At 40.7% G+C, this 20,575-nt stretch overlaps 1 protein-coding gene across 1 annotated transcript in view; it reads left to right on the top strand.

Annotated features, from left to right (window-relative positions):
- Positions 1 to 20,575, top strand: part of LOC103398446 (unconventional myosin-IXa) — a gene marked incomplete at its 3' end in the record, with an annotated part of 69,906 nt that overhangs the window by 9,012 nt on the left and 40,319 nt on the right. The window contains exon 2 of the mRNA XM_025053561.1: positions 7,522 to 8,484. Within this exon, the coding sequence (XP_024909329.1) occupies positions 7,609 to 8,484 (876 nt within the window). The remainder of the gene's footprint in view (positions 1 to 7,521; positions 8,485 to 20,575) is intronic.

Genomic DNA, 20,575 nt, shown 5'->3' with positions numbered 1-20,575 from the left:
TGTCCCTGGGACTTGACTGTACTCTTGTTTTAATTTCCTTCCTGTTCAGTCTTCCTCCACTTTCTCCAGCCTACGATTGGCAACGACAACAACAATACAGGGCCAGGCACGGGGATGGGAGACTCTGAACATAGCCAACACACATGGCTTTTCTGTCAGAGTCGTGTTACTGTGTTGGTTGTGTCACCTGTTAGTGTTCAGTAGGTGGAATGTGAAAAGAGTTAACATGGGTCCAGCGCCTCATTCAAACCGACAGTTATCCTGTGTGTAGCACAGACCGGCCTGAAGTGCTTTTAGTCATTTTAATTGTGGTGTGGACAGTAATTACAGGGAGACATCTTAGCCTGACAAAGTCCTCACAGGCTCACATATCACTCTACAACACTTACACCCTGTTAGATTTTGTGTTAACAAGTTTACAAGTGGATTAACTGAAACTGAAAACTCAAACTGACCATTTCTCAGTGCAACACAGTGGCTTGATCATGTAGCGCCTAAATTTGCCTTTTAAATTTAATTACATATTTTTCCTGTAATGTCTTGTTACAAATGATGCCTTTTACCCCAATACTCTGACTCAAATACTCGATTAAATTAGCCTCTGCATTTAACCCCTCTCTGAAACACAGGAGTGGTAGAGTGGGCCGCACTTTTATTTTTGATACATTTCGTGAGTGGGCGTTGCTGGTGCTTGCTCAAAACAACACAGTGATGCCAGTGGCCAGGATTTGAACCTGCACTCCTTTGACCACGAGCCTGATTCTTTAAATGCTAGGCCATGTCCTGCTCAGGCTTGTTGTTTTTTTTTTTTTAATGAATGAATACTTTTTTTTTCAAAATGAATTCTGTAAATAACAGAATGGTGTCTACTGAAGCTATGTGAAAAATGATTCATTAAGGAGTAGCACTTAGACGTTTGTTCCTCATGCACAGGAACAGAGACAGTTACATGTTTGGTTGTGGAGCAACAGAAAAGTACATTCGATGTTCTGTAGCCCTTATTTATTTATTTATTTTCTAAAGTGTAATCTGATTCAGCTGGTGAAAATCTCATGGCCTTTGAAAAACTCTTGTGCCCAAAATCTGGTTTTGTAAAGACCTTTTAGTTTTCTTGCCATCAGAAAGAAAAACATTGTTTTTTTTTAAGGGAGGGTCAAAAGGTCACCTTACATTACAGTGTGCCTAAAAGGTCATCATTGCTGGATGAAATAGTAAGTCACTCCGACAGCTAAATGTCTACTCAGCTTTATGCCTGGCCTATTTGTTTCACTGAGATATCAAATATATGCTGAACCAGTCGCAGCTCAGAAGAAATGGTGCAGCAAAAAACTGAAATACAAGTTGTTGTGTCTCACAATTACTCAATTGTCAGTGTTGTCAGTAAGAGTTTTTATATTCAGCATTTTTTTCTCCCTTTCTTCCCTTTGCTGGCACACACAGCATCATCATGTCCTGTCACAGTACCGCCACCTGTGGGTTACTGGGACCATGTTCCAGTGTTCATACTGCCCCATTCATGTGTCCTCGCACTGGTAAATCTAGCCCAATGAAAAGTTAAAGTTAACAACAAAGTGGTTTGATGTGATTGGAAAATGTGTGTTTGAGTCTCATAGAAGTCAGAGGTCTGTCAACTCTCAGCACTGAAGACATAAACTGTTGTGGCTGGAAACTCCACTATCTGTTATACAAACAATGACGATACGTAAACAACGATTGTAAGTGCAGCAGTGCTTCTCCGTCCAGAAGTCACATCATCTCGGTCCATTTACTTTAATTTCTTACACCTTCCTTTCTTCTGTTCCCACTCTCACTTTCCCACAGCTCAGATTACAGGAAAATAACATCATCATCCTGCTCTCATCCACTCGGTCTCTCTCCCTCTCTGTCTGTCTCTCTGTCTGTCTCTCTCTCCTGTGGATCTCCTCCATTCTCTCATTTACATCTGTCTCTCACTCTGTTGGCTCCACGATGGTCACAGCTCATGTTCCACACCCATTCCACCACGTCCTCATCATTAGTAGTTAGAGAGACAGTCAGGGAGACTTGAGAGCCGTGAGAGTGTGTGCGGGACATGCTTTTGAGATTTTACTGTAGGGCCTGAAGTCATCAACTGTCAGTGCATCAGGAAGATAGAGTCCTCTTCTGGCCTTTTACTTAGTGACTTTTCTATTTAATTATATACATCATTACTATTGCTTATCTTAAACTTTATCTTAAACTTTTGTGCCTAAAGTGTCACAGTATGTATTGTGATACATCTCGTATTGGCAATACACACCCTAGCGGTTAGTACTCTTGCCTAACAGCTAGGAGACCGCTGGTTCAATCTCCAGACTTTCGGAGTTGGTGTGTTCTTTCCGCCCCATAGTCCAAAACATGCAGCATTAGGTAAGTTTTTCACTCTAAAGTGACTGTAGGTGTAGATGTAAGTGTGAATGGGTGGTTGTTTATGTCTAAGTGTAGCCCTGTGTTGGACTGGGGAACTGTCCTCTGGACTGGCTCCACCTCCTCTGCAACCCTTAAAATGATTCAACAGTAAAAGATAAATATATGTATATATAAAATTGAATTGAAGTGTCTGTTTTACAACATGACTAAAAAAAGTAGATGTTCAGGATCCAAAATCTGTTAAATCATATAAATTGTTATGGTAATGTTATTATTACTGCATGTCATTGTAAGTGGCTTGAGAAAGATCCCGAATGTGATTAGCAGAAGTCTGGCCTGCTGGTTTTCCAGAATACTCTGAAACATTTCAGGGAGGCAGAAAAAGCCCCTGTTAAAAAGTTAATTTCCCACTGTGCTCCAAACATATAATTACATTTACTACCTTCCCCAGGAGCCTGTGTTTGTCACTGGTGTTTGTTTGGTGCTGCTGCTGTGTGTCGTCTGTCTGTAAACAGAACGTACTTGACAAACAAACAAACAAGAAACTGATGAATGTGAATTTGTGTGGAGGTTTGAATCAGGAAAATGCCAGGACTTTTGTTTCAGAAAATGTCATGAACGTAGTATTTCAGTGTCATTTGTAAATAAATCTGTACAGATTGACATGCATCTACAGTCATCTGTTTGTATTTGATTAAATTCAATTACCATATTCATTCATTAGTGACATAGTCATTGTCATCACATATTTCTCATTCTTAATAGAGTTTTTTTTTTTTTCAGTAGTTGTCTCAGATGAGTCCGTTTTTTAGAAAACAAATCATAGTAAATTGAAACTATTCTTCTTGGAATCTTATTATAAAAAGTCCCAAAAGAGTCATTTTATTTAAGCCACTGTAACCACAAAGAAACTTCCCTGAGAAAATATTTCCTGAGTTGTCAAATCCACCGTGGCTGTAATTCCCATCCAAAAAGTCAACCTTCTGGAGCAGTGTGAGCAGTCTACACATTAGCGCTGTAAGGAAGCATTAGCTTGCATTAACAGCAATCTTAACTTAACCCCAAAAACCAACATTTTAAAAATGCTGACTAAAATGTTGGCATACCCTGCTTCTTGTTTTCCATTCACCCAAATTAGCGTCAAACATGGTAATTCAGCAGTGAGTTAAATACAGGGAGAAGTTACAGAGAGGATATGGCAGCTGTGCTGTGTCCTCATGTTACAGTCAATTTGCCACATGGTCGCGGAAAAAACGGTAACCTCTGTAAAACATTGACTGGTGGCCTGGTGGTCCTGTTAAGACCCTCCAGAAATGCCTCCTACACTTCTCCGAACAAAATGTAATTACCTGTAACTGAGCTGATAATATTGGCAAAGAATGGAAGAACTTAAAAACGAATGTATAAATGACTGTTTTTTTCTGGTACCTCAACAGATAGTTTTTCCACACAAATGATTTCTGTGGAATAGATTCCCATAAATAAGACCTGAACACTCTGGAACACAGATCATTGACTGTACCCAGGGTTGTCAAGGTTTGACGGTGAAGACTGACCGCAGAGTTGGTTTTTGATATAGGCCTAATGCTCCAGTCTAATCGGCTAACAAAGCTTTTTTTAACAGTTTTCTCTCTACATGGCTCTATTCAAATGTATTTATTCACCTTCTACTAATAGAACCAATCCCAGCAGACACTGGGCAAGGGTGGTGTACCCCATGGACTGTTCTCCAGTTTATCACAGCACCTCGTGCAGTGACAAATGACCATTTAAACTCACACTCATACCTATGATAAAGTCCAAATCCACAGTGTCCAATTCACCCAGTCCTGCTGGTTTTCAAGACTGGTGGAGGAGACCGGTTTAGCCAGGGAAAACCTCCCTGAAAAAGATGATCAAGTAGCAGTTCCAGGGCAGAGTGTTACTTTTAGGTGGTAAAGGTTGTAGCAGTAGCATTTTTGCCTGAACCAGCTGTAGTTCTTCACCTAACAAGGTCAAAGCCTCGGTGTTTCAGTGAACTACAGAGGTGCCTGCAGGCTGATTGTCAACGACTTCTGTGGGAAAGTGTAGAGGCAGCGGTTGTGTTACATATCAATGCAGTTGGCCCTGAGCAGTGGTGACCTGTAATTATGTGTTCTCAGTAGGTCTGACGTGTCAGTGCGTGAATGGCATGTCCACTGGTACATCAGTCAGCTGACCCACCTGTCCTGTCCAACACACACACCTGGACATACATGTCCTGCTGCAGCGCTGCGCTGACCACTCAAAAAACATGGAATAGATCAAATTAAGTACCTTTCCTTCTATCAAATCTATAGAATTTTCTTTTTTTTTAATTCTGGAATATAACTTGGTTTGTGTGAGATGACATTGTTGGCTGGAAAAGCTTCAGACATTTCTTCCTTCCAACAATTATCAGTATTGACTCTTCAGTAACTGCTCCTTTCAGTAGCGTAGCCCCCTCCCCTCCTGACATTGGTCTCATGAAAGGGTCTGCTGTATGCATTTTATGTCTGCACTGCAATTTCCTCTGCCTCTAACTGGGAGGGGGCTGGGCCTGTTCTGAAGCCAGTGCAGCTCTATTAAAACTTGGGAAATGGGTTTATGTGTGGTATGCACATACACAACACATACACAGTCATGTTGTCTTTGTTCCACTGTGTTAGTGCTGTATATGAGACCTATATGCTGTATCACCTGTCACAAAACCTTATACCTTATTTATAAATGAACAACCAACACATTTATAGCATATAAAACATTTCAGTTTCTTAATATTAAACTACTGCTGTTTGCCCAGACACAAAAGAAAATATAAAGTAAATAAAGTATTTTGGCTGATGGTATTTATGGATTTAACAAATTGTCCCAAAAAAGTTTAAAGGCTAATAAAAAGCATGTGACCTTTGAATTCGGCCTGCTAATAGTTATTAGCAGTGAACATAATCCCACGGAGGTTTAGACGTGAGCTGTGGCTTTATTTCACACTCATTTCTGCCACACACAAACCAACAGCGTTGCTCTGTGACATGTTGCCCATAAACATAACGGCTCAGTCTGACAGAGTGGAGCTGCCAGGAGAACAGATGAACCCACAGAATTGTCCAGACTGTATGTTAGAGTTCACAGTCTTGTGCCAGCACACACACAAGTAACGTACACACACCTTAGTTTGACACAAAGCTACTAATTCCCAGAAAGTATGGATGGAAACAGAGACAGTGCAACATGACAGTAGAACACACACTCACACAGACAGACTGATGACTTCACAGCATTGTAAGCTAACCAAACTTGATTTTTTGCTTCAGTGTAACAATGGCATTCATTGACACAGTCTGACTCACGTGGTTTGACCTCCTCCTTGGTTAAATGTCCGAAGAAACAAAAAAAGTCTTAACATCCACTCCATCTCTTTGGACAGTACTACAGTACAACAGAGAAAATGTGCTTCTAACCTTGGAGTATTTTAACAACAACTGTGGAGCAGGCACATTTAATATTGATTACATATGCACTTCTACTATTTGGTGACATTAACAAGTTCTCTCTATTATACCACATGATATATTTAACATTAATACCTTTTTATTACATTTTCCCGACATCAAAAACCTCATAGAGAAAATAGTTATCCATCTCACAGTATGTTTAGCTTGAGTTCCGTAACTGCTGTTTAAACTGATTCCAACACAGCTTACAGTTGACCATTTATCCACCACTTGTATCACCACTGGGCTGATGAAACGAGATCTGTCTCTGCTTCAGTCATTTAAGGAGAACAGGCTCCAGTAAGTACTTCTCCATGTACTTTGTCATTTCCTGCAGGGAACAAATCTCTGGCGTACAAACTGTACATTCATTTTTTTTTTTTTACCAACACAGAGATCGAACTCTCAGGTAACATGTCATCATGTGGCAAAGATGTTCTGAAGCTTGGTATGTCATCAGAGCTGAATTGTGCTGCTGTGAAGTGGTCGTAGATATGGAAGGTATAGAATGTAGTTCATGTTGAAAGGAATCCCTCATGTTTTTAATGTAGTTGTTGGAAACCAGGGTTTTTGATTTACCTTATTACACTTGTGGATAGTGTTGCATTCACAGCTGACTTTTTATACTCTTATATAACTTTCTTTTGGCATTTTCAGGTCTGTTTTTTTGGGTTACCCTTTTGGCCGTTTAAATATTTTTTATTGCAGAAATTGCAATTGGGGCATCTGTGGTTCCGTGGCTTTGGTGGACAGCTGGTCAGCACATATTACACTGAGTGGGCTTGGAGCATGTGCATCACTTATTTTAACAGAGCCATATTTTCAAATAAGATTCTTGATCATTTTCCTTCCAGGCATCTATTCATTTTGGTGACACATTTGGAGCCATTTGCTGTTAAAAGGTTCAAGGACTTGTCTTTCCATGTGGTCCTGCTGTGATTGGTGGGTGTGAGGATACATGTTCACAAATAAATCACAGTTAGTTGGTTTTTCACCCACAGATTCCCAATACTTTGGGATTTTAACTTGGTCTCTGTGAAAATCATGTTAACAATAGTTTACACAGTGCTCAGAGTCCAGGGCCTGGGTCAGCTGCTCACCTAATAAAGACGTCTCACTCTTCTTCTCTATCTGTGACCTCCTCTCACCCCGTGATGTGATGGTGGTCTGTATTAAAGAGAGAGAACTTGTCAATGGACTGACTGTGTATTCATTGAAGAGATCTGCAGCTGTTGGTCTCAGTGTTGCAAGTATGTGTGTTTTCTGTGTGTGTGTGTTTGGGTAAGAGTTTTGTGTGTGTTTATGGTAAAGTTGTAGATCCTGATAACTTTGTATATTTTGTCTGTGTGTGATCAAAGTCATTTCTCCCATTAGCAGAAATTGAAGCAGATTCATTGTTTTAAGACTTATAAGATGAAGGTCAAGAATGACGTTAAAAGTTGAATCAGTAACCAGAGTTTTGATTTTAAGATTTCTTGGTATTTTTAAAATGTGAGAATAAACAATATTAGTTCCTGGCTTCAGAACAAGGGTCATTTGGACAAATCTCCTTAACAACACTGCATTGTTTCAAAGACTTCTTGTCTTTGTACACATTTTACAGCTCAGATCCTGATGTTGTCGTTCTTGTTTTCTTTTGCAGTGGTAATGTCTTGAACTCCTGCCTCCTCCAGCCCAGTGAAGGACGAGCCAGTGCCAGGCTCTTGCTCATGGAAACTCCTGCGTCGTCATGAGTGCTCGTGATGGCGTTGGTGGCATGGGCACCCTGGGCCGGCGGCAGCGCTTTGAGAACTCAGAGTTCACTGTGCGCATTTACCCCGGCACCTTGGCCGAGGGCACCATCTACTGCCCAATCAGTGCCCGCAAGACCACCACAGCTGCGGAGGCCATCGAACACGTCATTGGACGCCTCCAACTGGACCGCACTAAGTGCTACGTTCTTGCAGAGGTGAAAGAGTTTGGTGGAGAAGAATGGATTCTCAACCCCAGCGACTGTCCTGTGCAGAGGATGATGCTCTGGCCTCGTGTGGCTCTGGAGCACCGCTCTTTGTCCGGTGGCGAGGATTATCGCTTCCTCCTCAGGCAGAAGAATCTGGACGGATCTATCCACTACGGTGGCAGCCTCCAGATGTGGCTACAGGTCACGGAGGAGCGAAGGCAAATGATGGAACGTGGGCTGCTGCCACAGCCTGAATCTCAGGGTGTCCAAGCGGATCTGTGTCGCCTGCAGGAACTAAATGAGCGCTCGCTGCTGGACAACCTGCGCTCGCGTTTCCGGCAGGAAAAGATATACACCTATGTTGGAAGCATCCTCATTGTAATAAACCCCTTTAAGTTTCTGCCTATCTACAACCCCAAGTATGTGAAGATGTATGACAATCATACGCTGGGAGACTTGGAGCCACATATTTACGCGGTGGCAGATGTGGCGTACCACACCATGTTGCAGAGACGAAGGAATCAGTGCATTGTTATATCAGGGGAGAGTGGTTCTGGAAAAACTCAAAGCACAAACTTTCTTATTCATCACCTGACTGCACTCAGCCAAAAAGGTTTCGCAAGTGGAGTGGAGCAGATCATCCTGGGAGCAGGACCAGTACTTGAGGTAAGAAAAAGCTTCTGTGACTCCTCAGATGCCTTTCTCATTAAAACACTGTGATGTTCTCATCTCCAAACTGTAAAATCAGCTGATGAATTTAGATATCAGTCATGACTTTTTTATGTAAAGTTTAAATAGCCATTCACGTGAGATAAAACAGAGTTCCTGTACGTTCTGAACTCTAGCAGATTTCCAGTTGAATCTCTGCCCATCAGGAAGATGACCACATTGTTGCTTAATTTGCTTTGAGCAAACAAGCTAAACAGCATGGTTGTTTGTGTGAACAGAAAACACCTGAAAAAATCGGATTCAGTCTGCAGACACAGATGATCTTCTATTTTATCATCATGGCCCACTGCTGTAGTGATACTTAAAAGATAGTCTTTGTCCCTCATGTTATGGCAACAAATTGTAGCGTCCTGTAAAAGCGTCCTGCACTGGTAGAACATGTTGTTACTTAGTATGGCAAACACTAAGTAACAGCATCTGTCCATCTGCCTACATATATGTCTATATATTTATAGTTGTCTTACTATTTAGAAATAGAACTGTTTTTGCTTCTGTGTTTTTTAATATAATGTCATACACGACACTATATTTGCCCTGTGTGTCCCTACGATAGGCCTTGAGCCGTGACTGCCCTCTTTCAGGGATTTATCACACTCTCAGTCCAGCTGTGTGGAGATTATGTGGTTACTCAGAGGAACGCTGTGTCTCCAAGTGGTCATTGGCCTATCAGCAGTTGCAGTTGCGGATACTTGTTTTGTAATTGTGTCCTTTTTTCTGCACAGTGGAAAGATTGTTTCAGGGCAGACATTGTGGAGGCCCAGCTGAAGGTTGTGAAGGAAACTGGTTGTTTTCATATCACTCAAGACATTCCACTCATATTTGTTCTTCTACAGGGACCTGTCACTTGACTCAGAGCAGTCAAGGGTTTTGACAAGTTTACAGGCACAGACTGATGTTTCCTTTGTGTTCACCATTATCTGAACTCTTATCCATTTACGTAACACACTTCAACTGTAAACACAGTGTAGTCAGACAGGAGGGGCAAATACAGGTTGCACATTGTGTTGTAATTAGGAAGCGGATTTAATTCATTCATCAGTGTCAAGTCAACAGGCAGCTGTTTACAAAATCTCTTCAGGTCTGGTTTCTGGGATTTCAAACACCGTTTTGGATCTAATCCTAACTGGATTATTTTGTTCAACCAAACAGACTTCACCAGGTAACGCTGATGTAGATCTCATTCTCCTACAGTCAAAGTCAAGTTGAAATGGAAACCTAGCAGCCAAGTTCAAAGGTAACCAGTAAGACAACAGTTACTCCGACTAGTAGCTCTTCACTGCCTTTTATTAGCCTCGCTTTAGTAAACACACATCTGAGGAATGTCATTCACTGATGTGTGTCCAGGGTTAATGTGTAAGCATATTGGGTTAATCCTCAACGCAGCACCACAAGTGACGAGGCTGGAGTGCAGAGGAGCAGCCTTTAATTGTTTGCATAGTTAGATTGCACATCTATCTGCTTGGGATTGATGCCAAGAATAAAGCTGAGGAGCTACTGTGCAGCGAGAGAAAGGACGAGGAAGAGGAGAGTGGGACCTAACAGTACCAACAGGAGCACTCCTCAGAGTTTTTTTTTCAGCAGAGTGCAGTACTACAAAAGGAGGTTGCATGTGTCATTCCAAATGTACTCTAATTTCTATTTTTACTTTCAATTTTGGTAAAATGTATGATATATGACCAACAGAAGCCACTGGTTTTTGGGATTTTTTTTTTTTTAATATGATATATGACCAACAGAAGCCACTGATTTTTGGGATTTTTTTTTTAATTTTTTTTATCAGGTCGTTGAAGATGTCACTAAAATATGAAAACAATCTTTGAAGAATGTTTCTTTAGGCAACCAGTGAGATCTACTTTTTGGTGTTTTGCTTCCCCTCGGCGTTGTAGCTCCGTGTGTTACCAGCACACTCACACCATCACATTCATAAAGTTATTTCTGTCTGCTCAGGCCAACCTCACAGTTTCAGCTGTGGCTGTTCTCTGCTCTCAGGCGTGGCATGCAGTGCAGTTCTGACTGTGGTGCAAAAAAACTCTTCCTCTGTACTCTGTGTACCTGTCACTCAAGCTTTTTTTTTTTTCCATTGACCTTACAACCATTTACATTCTTAGTAACCATGTTTATTTTTGATCATTACACATATTTTGTAGCTAATTTAGTTTTAAATGGTGGAAACGACAACAATACAGCGACAATGTTGCAATTTACTTCTGCAACATGAACCACAGACCTTTATTTTTATTCATTTATTTTTTTTGTTTTATGACCCTGTTCTTTAATTGTGTCTCTATGACAGGGAAAGATTATATAATTTAATATAGTCCATTTTTGGAGTCTTGTTGTTTCGCACTTTTTTAAGACATCAATTTTTCCTATGTGGTATACATCACAAAATATATATATCAAATTTTATCCATCATCCATTTGACTCATAGTCTCTCACTTGCAATGATCTTTCGTAGTCCTGCTTTTTGATTTTGATTTTGTTATAATCCTTTCCAGCTTGGCTTTCTCTCCTGGTATGGATTGTGTTGGATCAACTGTCTCTCTAGTTTCTATGGACGTCCATTTAGACTGGAGGGCTACGTGTTTACTTTGTTGGAGTGGGGTTGTGAAGTGCAGAGCGTGCCACACACCCACAACACTGTGCTAAGCCTTTCTAAATCACGTCTTAGCCCAAGGTTTGGTATTATCATACAGTAGCTGAAGGCAGAGGGACTCGTGAACCCAATGTGTCCGATGTTGACTGGTCAAAGCACGGTTCTCTTCTGTTATCAACTGAGCCTCTCTGCCTGCTTATTGACAGTGCAGTTGGGGACTGGGCCTTTTACAGGTGACTAATATCCAAGTGCAGGGCAGCGTGGCGCCTCAACACTTAAGTCAACTACGGTTTAACAAAGCCAAGTGGAACAACAGGATTGTTGTTTGGACTGCACGTGGAGAAGTCCAAAACAAAGGTTTAACTCTTGATGAATGGACAATGACAAGAAATCATCCAACAGTTTCATTTCAAGATCAGCCAATCACTGACATCGGCATGAATCTTAAAACAAGTACTGAGGTTTCTCGAAGGAGATGGAAACATAACGTCTAAATATGAATATTACATTTATTTTTTTTAAAACCTCAGTACATCGCCTGACCCTGTGGACTTAACATTACAACATTACCATTTACAATGGTGTGAATGCTGGCACACACAATGCGTTTGGGTAAAAGAAATGTCTTGAATTTTTGTTCCGGTTTCTAAAAGGTTTCTGTTGACATTGCCTCATCTCTGTTATCCCTAGAGACTGAAGATGGGGAAAATAGGAATGTGCCCTGTGATCTCCTGGAACGTGTTAATCTAACAAGCTATCATGCTTCTGTTTATTGAAGAAATGTTAGTAGTAGACATGTACTGTAGGGTGTATTAAACTGAAGGCAAAATTATAAAATGTAGAATTCTAGAAGCTATTATGGAGTGGACTGGCGTGTAAACAAACGTAAAACATTAAACCTTGTTTTTATATTTATTTTTGTCAAATTAGTGTTACGTTTTTTCTTGTTTTTTTTTTTTTTTCCTGGAGAAACACTTGTAACTATGGGCTTTACCCTTGTAATTCCCATCACTTGTGTAAGTAAAGGACCTGGCGATCTTGTCGGTTCAGTGAGCTGAGGATCTCATATTATTCTCCAGTGTTTTCATGGCCAACATAAACACTTGCACAGTGTGAGTCTCCCTGGGTCAACAGTTTTACCCCTGAGCAGCTCCTTCCCTGCTACCTTGATACACTTAGGCAATCACACAAAAACCAACACACACTTGCACAATTAATACCGTGTCTGCGGAACCGGAGCCCCCACTAATACTGAGTGGGATTAGTGCGTATTACGTGATCTCTCCCAACCGGCCGAGGTCAACTGAGATTTACTGTGTCCTGAAAAGTGTTGTTTTTCTCTGGCTTAGGTTAAAGACGTGAAACAAAATGAGACTGGATGAAAGAGATGAAAGAGACGGTGAGAGGTGCGGCATTCATTAGTAGAGTATCTAACTCTGAGGTACTGTTATGGAAGTAGTAGTGCTGAAGCTCTGTTGTAATTCTGGAGCTGGATACAGAATATAAAACTACGGTGCAAATACATACAGTACATTAGCTTCTCACTAAAATGGCAAGAGTCTAAAGTCCAGGTTTTCTTTATTTATTTGAGCATAACCTGGTACTGCATGTTAATGAAAGGCAAAAATATTCTGAAACTAATCTGAAACAATCCATTCTTGTTTTTCCTAAGATAAATGACAGTTCCCTTTTTTAATCTGTCCTTGAGACTCACTTCAAAACATCCCAGATGATATGAGTCACAGATGCTGAGAGCTTGTTTTTTATAGTGATGACTGATGACCAGGTTGAAGGTTATGTTTCCCGTGATGCTATTGAGAAAGAGAAACAGTTCTTCAGAGTGACTCCAGTCACAGCATCTTTGAACAGGCTCTTTTTGCTGAAGTCAGCAGGTGTCTCATCAGCATCACACACACAGAGACACACTGTGAGTCAGTGACAAGCTGCCTGCTGCTCTGATAACACCTGCACTGGTCTGCCACTGAGAGACCAAGTGAACAAAAGAGGCTTTATTCTATTATAAGTTGTGGAAATGATTCGCATTTAAACATTTAGTTAAAATGTGAAAATGTGTATAAGTAAAGTAAAGTAATCTTCATTTGGTAATCTTAGAACCTCATGCCTTTTATGCCCAGATTGTTATGGATGGCCTTAAAACCCATTTTATTTATCTCATAGAACTATGTAATGTAGATCAGTGATCCCCAACCCCTGGATAGTGGACCGGTAACGGACTGTGGGTCAGTTGGTACCGGGCCGTGCAGAAAGAATGCATAACTTATTTCTGTTATATTCGTTTTAATATTATCTGATTCTGATTTTATTTTGAAAAATTACCGGATCCTCACCACCGCATCTGTCCATGACTGATGTAGATCACTGCAGAGAATTCTTGCCTTGTTTGTATTAATGTTATTATCACATCTCTGACGTGTTCATTATGACCCCTTCAAAGCTGTTACACAGTATAATAACAAGCAGAACATCTTAACTTGGAAGAGATTTTTGGAGTACTTTAGGGTATCTGCCAATCCTCCTGCTCCAGGGACTGTGTCCTCCTGCAGCTGTCGTGTCCCTTCATCAGAATACAGTATCGGATTGTGTGCTGCAGATCTCAAGGAATTGTTTAAAAATCTTGTCATGCTCGCTTTTCCCTTCCATTTTTTTTTTTATCCCTGTAAAAGATTATTAACATAGTAAGAAAAGATGAGAAGAGACAAGAGTTGAGCAAGAGTTTTGTTTGGTCATTCCATGGTGTCATTTATCTCCAAATAAAACCTCATTTCTCCATTTCTGACACCAGCTCCTGCCTGGTAGCCCATCCCTGCTGCAGGTTTCCATCCTCCAAAATGTAACTGTCAATAAAGACAGTTACATAATTGCCTGAGGCACGTCACGTCCTCCACTCCTCAGAGGAGTTACATAAATCTTGCAGGTGACCTCTCCACTCAGAGGTTCTCAGCTGGTATGTATGTATGTGTGAGTGTGTGTGTGCGGCTTGTGGTCATCCTGTGTTTTCCATATGTCCAGATGTGGTGTAATAAAAACCTGGTGTGAAGAGCTTGTGCTCACATCTGGAACAGAAAACATGAGAAATGTTACCCCAGGGCAATTCTCTCATGGAAGAATCATCCCAGTCGGACACATGCGCTGCAGTGTACATTTTCTGCTTGTTTTCCGTGGTCCAGATGCCAAGTTGAGAAAACAGAAAATGGAATGCTTATCAGGTGCCATTACCGTCGCCTCTCCTATCTCCTTCTCTTCCCGTGTTTGAACTGATGGCTTGTATATCTTTACTGCCGCTTTGGAAGAAAGATAAGAACCACGTTGGAGAGTCAGAATAAGTGGAGCGGTCTCCTGTTGGATTGATAATATAGTGAGATGATGTGTCTTAGCATGTGGTTGCTTGGAAGTATTTGTTAACTTACAGTTTTCAAACCGTTACAGTATGTTACTATCAGAAGTTAGAAGTTAGTTTCTTAAGTGGTTCAGTGTTACTATCTCAAACAGGTCCAACAGCTGTGACAAGCTTTTATCCTTTTTCCTCTTGAACTGTTGAGCTGTGACTTGTTTTATTTGACAGGACATCAGTGATGAAATCAGAAATTGGTTGTTATTAAAGCGTTGCGACAGGTTTTGGTCTAGAACCTTAAAACTAAAAGAACATTAAAAAAGGAACTTGACTGAAGGTCGATAACACAGATGAGCAGTTTGTTACTTGGGTTCAAAAGTTTTGCATTTTTTTATGGAAACAATGCTGGTATTTGGAGTTGAATGGGGAATATGTTGGGAAAAGACATTTTGTCATATTTGTTTTTGTCATTTGTTATTTTGTGCTTTGTCTTGAATTCTTGTATAAGAATATTACGCCCTTTTCGGCAGCGTGCCCTCTATATGTCAACCAAAATTAGGCCAACATTTGCATCAACGATCATTTTTGCTACGTATATGTCTGCACAGGGAGGACGTGATGCTGTCCAGTCCTGAGGTCATGGAGTTTATCAACAACAACAGGACAGCCAGTGTTTATGGATTAGATAATTAATCTCTCAAATCCACCCGGTGTTTTCATATTACTGTGCTGAAATAGTTGAGTTTGCACGGATGGGAGACATGAATGTGCTTCATTGACTGTGTAAAACAGACCTGGCCCGCAGGACGGGGATGGAACAGGATTGAAAAAGTGTCCTGATGTTTGTGTCTGTCAGATCTAACTAATAGGATTGACCTTCTTCCGCTGCAGCCACATGGCAAAGCCTCAGCCAGGTGACTGGAAGTGACTCCCGTCACCTTTCTGCTCACTGTGCTGTCATAGCATGGCTCAGTGTTACAGCCCACCACCGGTCAGCTAATTCCTGACATGTGGCCTACATATGGCTGTGCTGCTGATAAGCCCACCTGTTCTGACTTTGCCCCTACACACTGAACAGTGTAGATGGAGCTTAACTAACATGACCTGGGCGTCGGCTAATGGTTGACAGGTTAACCAACTACAACAGCCCCGCCCCCCCTCCTGCCCCCTCTTAACACTCACAGATATAATTTAGCTACATATGTTTGTAACTTGTGTCTTAGGGGTTTTCTGAACAACTAAGCAAAAATAAAATACTTTCATTTCAGTTGTTGTTTTACAGGTACAGACTGACACCAATCCTTTACTACATTTACATTTGCAGTTATGCCTCTAATCAGTTTTTTGGTTAAACTCCGGTTGAATTCTCTCTGTTCTAAATAGACAGGGTGAAGGACGCCGACCTTTTATAGCTCGATCATGATAAACACTCAGGAATGCTACAGGTCTGGATCTGTGAACTTGGTTCATGATTTTTATCTGGGTTACCTGAGATTTGAATGCTGCTGAAAACCAAGTTATACATATGCATAAAAACAAAAAACACCAAACCTGTTTGGTGTGAGTGTTGTGTTTCTGATTTCCCACAAACCTTTAGTCAGGACTTTGTTCTTTGTTTGGATGTAATTGATTCCTGTTGTTTTCACTTATATCATCTGCTTTCTCACTCCTGTGGTTAACCACAACAATGACTGTATTTACAAAGACGCGCGTCCGTGCGCAGTCACAGCGCTGAGACGTCGAGTTTATAAACGTCTGGAACCCAAGGATCATATCGGTGACTGTGGTGGGGGCTGCTGACTACACTAACTGTGTTTTAGTGTAAGTTAAAACGAGGGACAGTCATCGTGTAACATGTTGAATTATTGACTGTCATTTCATGGTTTGACTCATCTTTGATGTCACGAACATTTATGATTTTACAACCTCTGATCGTCAGATGAAAAGTGATAAACTAGATTGTACATTTACCTTTATTGGCTTCTTTCATGTTAACGTTCTTGACTACAACTACTACAGTCATATTATAATGGCAACAGTGATATGTTTATGTTTCCATTAAGGTTAATTAATTTAAAATATATATACAGTAGTTTAGGTTCCTGTAATGCACTGATTTGTACAGTAATCTGTACGGTGTTGAAGACTAAAAGTGTAGCCGGCGCTACTTGCAATCTACTGTGCTGATCTACTTGACGACTTTGTTCTAGATTCTTCTTCCCTTTTTAAACCACCTGCAAAACACTTGACCCATTTTGTTTCTAAGAATGTCCCACTTTTTTCTGCAGGGCTAAAGGTTCACTTGTCCGTCAGACTAAAACATTACATACAACAAGATAATGTTCTTTATCTTTAACCCTTTGAATTGAGCGGGGTAATTTATAGATTATTTCTCCTCTCAGGAAGTACTATTTTCCTGAGGATAAGTTACTAGTGCTTTGGTCACATTTTTGGGCCTTTATTAGTTTTTCGCTGGTGCTTTCGCTGTTTATGTGAACACAGAGAGTTTTGTTTCCGGAACACTCTGCCCACTTTAGTGTCAAATTAATTTTTCCTTCTCGTTTTAGAACATTTTTTTTCTTGTTGCCCTAATTTCACAGTTTGGCCTGTTTTCGTTTTTTTTTTTTTTTAAGTTACAGAGCATCTCAGGAAGATTGTTGACAGAAAACATGCTCATTTTGTCTGTGGTTGTAAGAAATTACAGTGAGGACGGCGATCTGGCCGTAGGAAATGATTACGTTGTGTGTTTTTGTGTATAATTTCATGGTTTCCACACAGAAGCTGCCACTGACAGGGTGACAGGACTTGCATTTTTGCGTTTTTAATGTGACGAGCTGCTAAAGTAAGCTCAGAGTGCAGTAAAGTAGCAGGGAAGTTTTTCTAGTAGCCCACAGACCTGTCGACACGCCATAAATTTACCCAGCAGCCCTACATTTAAACATCTCCACACCCGACAAGATGTGTTGCATCAAACAAAAGAGATTATCAGTGAAGTGCCAAGTGACTGCAGTTCAGTCAAACAGTTTCTCTGCTCTGCTCTCTAACCTACGATGGTCGGATCAGTCCGTACGTCTTGATGGATGTAAACTTTCCAGTTGATCACAGTGTGCCTCTAAAAATGTCTTTCTCTTAGTGAACTTCTGTGTAAATGCCAATGGCCATTCTAAGCCCAATCTGCCCAAAATGTACAGCTTCAGAAAATTAAATCACAATTTGGTAATAATGTGTCTTACTGTAATATTTTTGGAGCCATATATTAGCTGGAAATCAAGTTATTGTGACAGCTCTACAACAGTTTTGACATTCCACATGTTATGGCATTTCAGTTTAACCGCAGAGACCTTGTTAGGTCGTCATCTGCCTGAAGCAACTACAGAAATAAAAGCCTGTGTACTGTACATACCAGTGGATCTGGATTTACAGTATTTTGTATTTTGTTGTACTACATTATACTGCGTGTATTGATCACAGTGGTGATTTTGTTGCAGGTCTTTGCCTGTAGAAGATCGGCTCCTGGTTGTCACAGCCTCCAGTTGTTGCAGGTCTTTGCCTGTAGAAGATTGGCTCCTACATACAGAAACTGCAGTATTTTTCTTCCACTGTAGTAACTGACATGACTAAACTCTATGCAGTGGTAGGTTATCACAGTAACTCTCTGGCACTGAGATTGCTTATTGACACAGGCTCCTGGAGTTGGTAGGCTCAGTGTTTGCTCTTGAAGATAGGTCTGTTTTCCTAATGGCTGAGCACATTTACTCAGCACTTGTCAAACACATCCTATACACGAAAGCAAATTGACTCAGGTTCTCAACCCTGTTTCATTGTCAGAGCTCAGCTCTGAGCTGAAATGTCACCCAATCACTTCTGAGACCAGTAGGACTTGGAAAAACAACAGTTCAAGTTTTTTTTCCAATGACACTGGGTCTTGTACATGTGCAGGTGTACTTGGATCTAGTATTATATCTAGTAAGTACTTAGTAAGTACTGTGGTAGGCACAGTAGCTGTGTGGTAAATTCAAGAAAGAGGATGGTAACTAAATGGATAAAAAAAAAGCTTCCTTATGCCAAAGTTATAAACCAATCCAAACAAGGATTGTAGTAACAGTATTTAGGCCAGAGTATTCTTTCTCTTACTGGAAAATAAAATACCAGAAAAGTCATCCTTGTGACTGGAACTGAAGAGTGAAAATAGTCAAAGTCAGCCATTTTTTGTTTTTCTTCTTTTCCATTTCTTTTAAAATTTTGTTTCTGTTTTGAACGTTGAAAAAAGTGAACTGGTTGTTGGGAAATATGAGTAGCAGTCTGTCCGTAAAATGAATACTTGTACTGCAAATGTACAGTAAATCAGCTGTGTCCTGACTGTGTGGCTGTAGCATAGTACTTCATAAACATGCAATGTATTCAAATACTGCAGCCAATAAAAATTTACTGCTGCTGAAGAAGTGTTGACTCAGCCTAGTAATTATTTTGGAGTAGTATGTGGTGTTAATTGTATTTAAGTGCATTTAATTCTAGCTTGGTCTGTAGACTATAAAGCCAGCGTGTATTTACTCCACTTCTCCCCAGTGTTTGGTGGTGTGTGGTGGCATGAAAAAAAAGAAAAGAAACTGAAGCCACTGCCCAGGATGGTTTGGGACTAAAGTGCAGGCCTGGCTGTGTTTGTACTTTAAAATCACCTTTTTACACAGAGTCTCCATCTCCTCCACAGTTAACATTACTGTAGGACAGATCCTTGGTTAGGTTAGCACCGCACTGAGATTTCCATTCCTGTAAACATTACTGTGTGTGTGACAGGAATACTCATTCCCTTATGAAGTCGTCAGCCAACTCTAACCTGACATCACCCTCGCCTGGCCATTAAAATACACAGCTCCTGTAGAGGATGAAAGATGTGGATGTGGTAACCTGGTGTGTGTAACATGCCGTGGCTGTGGAAGGTATTGCATCATCAGACTGTGAAGCATGTGCCTGCTGATGCCAAACCATAATAAAAATGAGTAGATAGTGATGATCTAGTAATGTTTCGTCTTCTACATCCTTGACTTTGTTTTAATAAGTAATAGTTGGTGTAAACCAGCTGGAACCTTTGATCAGTAATTAGTCCAACACAACTGGTTTGCAGAATAATCGATAAACGTGAGATTGATTCCAACGGTAAAATCACATAAACCTTACTTTTGCATGATTAGATAATAGATCTATGGTTGAGGCCACACCCTTGTCTGCAGTGCTGCAATGTGCTGGCAGAGAGTCAAGAACAGGGCTTCTGGTGTGTGTGTGTGTGTGTGTGAGTTTGTGTGTGTGTGCACCGATCAATCCAAGTGATGTTTTCGATCCTGCTGCTCAGCCTGTTTTCAAACCCTTTTATTAACAATGTTGATACAACTGTTAAATGTATGATTTGTCTTTGTCAAAATGCCACAGACCTTCTGTGACTGAGTCGTGTTTGTTGTCACTAAAGTGTTGCTTTCTACAAGACGGACTGTGATCCTGAGTCTGTCATTCACTGATCCTCCCCATTTATTTCCTTATGTGGCAAACTCTCCATCCAGTCTATGTGCCTCAAAACAATGGTGTCAACACGATTCAGTACGAGCATTCAATAAGTTTGGCTCTCCTCACTATAGTGTTGTGAACCCTCAACTATGGCAGTACTGTTGGTGCCCCAATTAGTTCTGTGACCTCAACCATGGTGCAACGATGTATGTCTGACACGATGGATGACCACGTCCATCTGAACTCTGTCCTCAGCTGTAGACCAGCCTTGATGCAGACTGAACTGGGCTTGAACCGTGTTAGAACATTCAGCACTTCTACGATTCAAAATAATCACATGACTTTCCCCAACATTACACACGAAGACAATGTGACACTGAGGTGCAGTAGGTAAGCAAAAAACGATTTGGCGACGGGAATGGCACATGTTTTTGAATACAATTACAAGTATTTGAATGAAGTATTGTGCCTTCTAAGTGATACTGGTATTGATATAGAATATAGTTTAAATCTAAAACTAATGTCTGAACCTTTTGGTAACAGCCACTGTGGCGTGTTTTCCATTTCTGACATGAATTCATTC

Source organism: Cynoglossus semilaevis, unplaced genomic scaffold (assembly GCF_000523025.1).
Source record: "Cynoglossus semilaevis isolate Cse_v1.0 unplaced genomic scaffold, Cse_v1.0 scaffold1721, whole genome shotgun sequence".
NCBI lineage: Eukaryota > Metazoa > Chordata > Actinopteri > Pleuronectiformes > Cynoglossidae > Cynoglossus > Cynoglossus semilaevis.
This window is presented reverse-complemented; position numbering and strand designations above follow the sequence as displayed.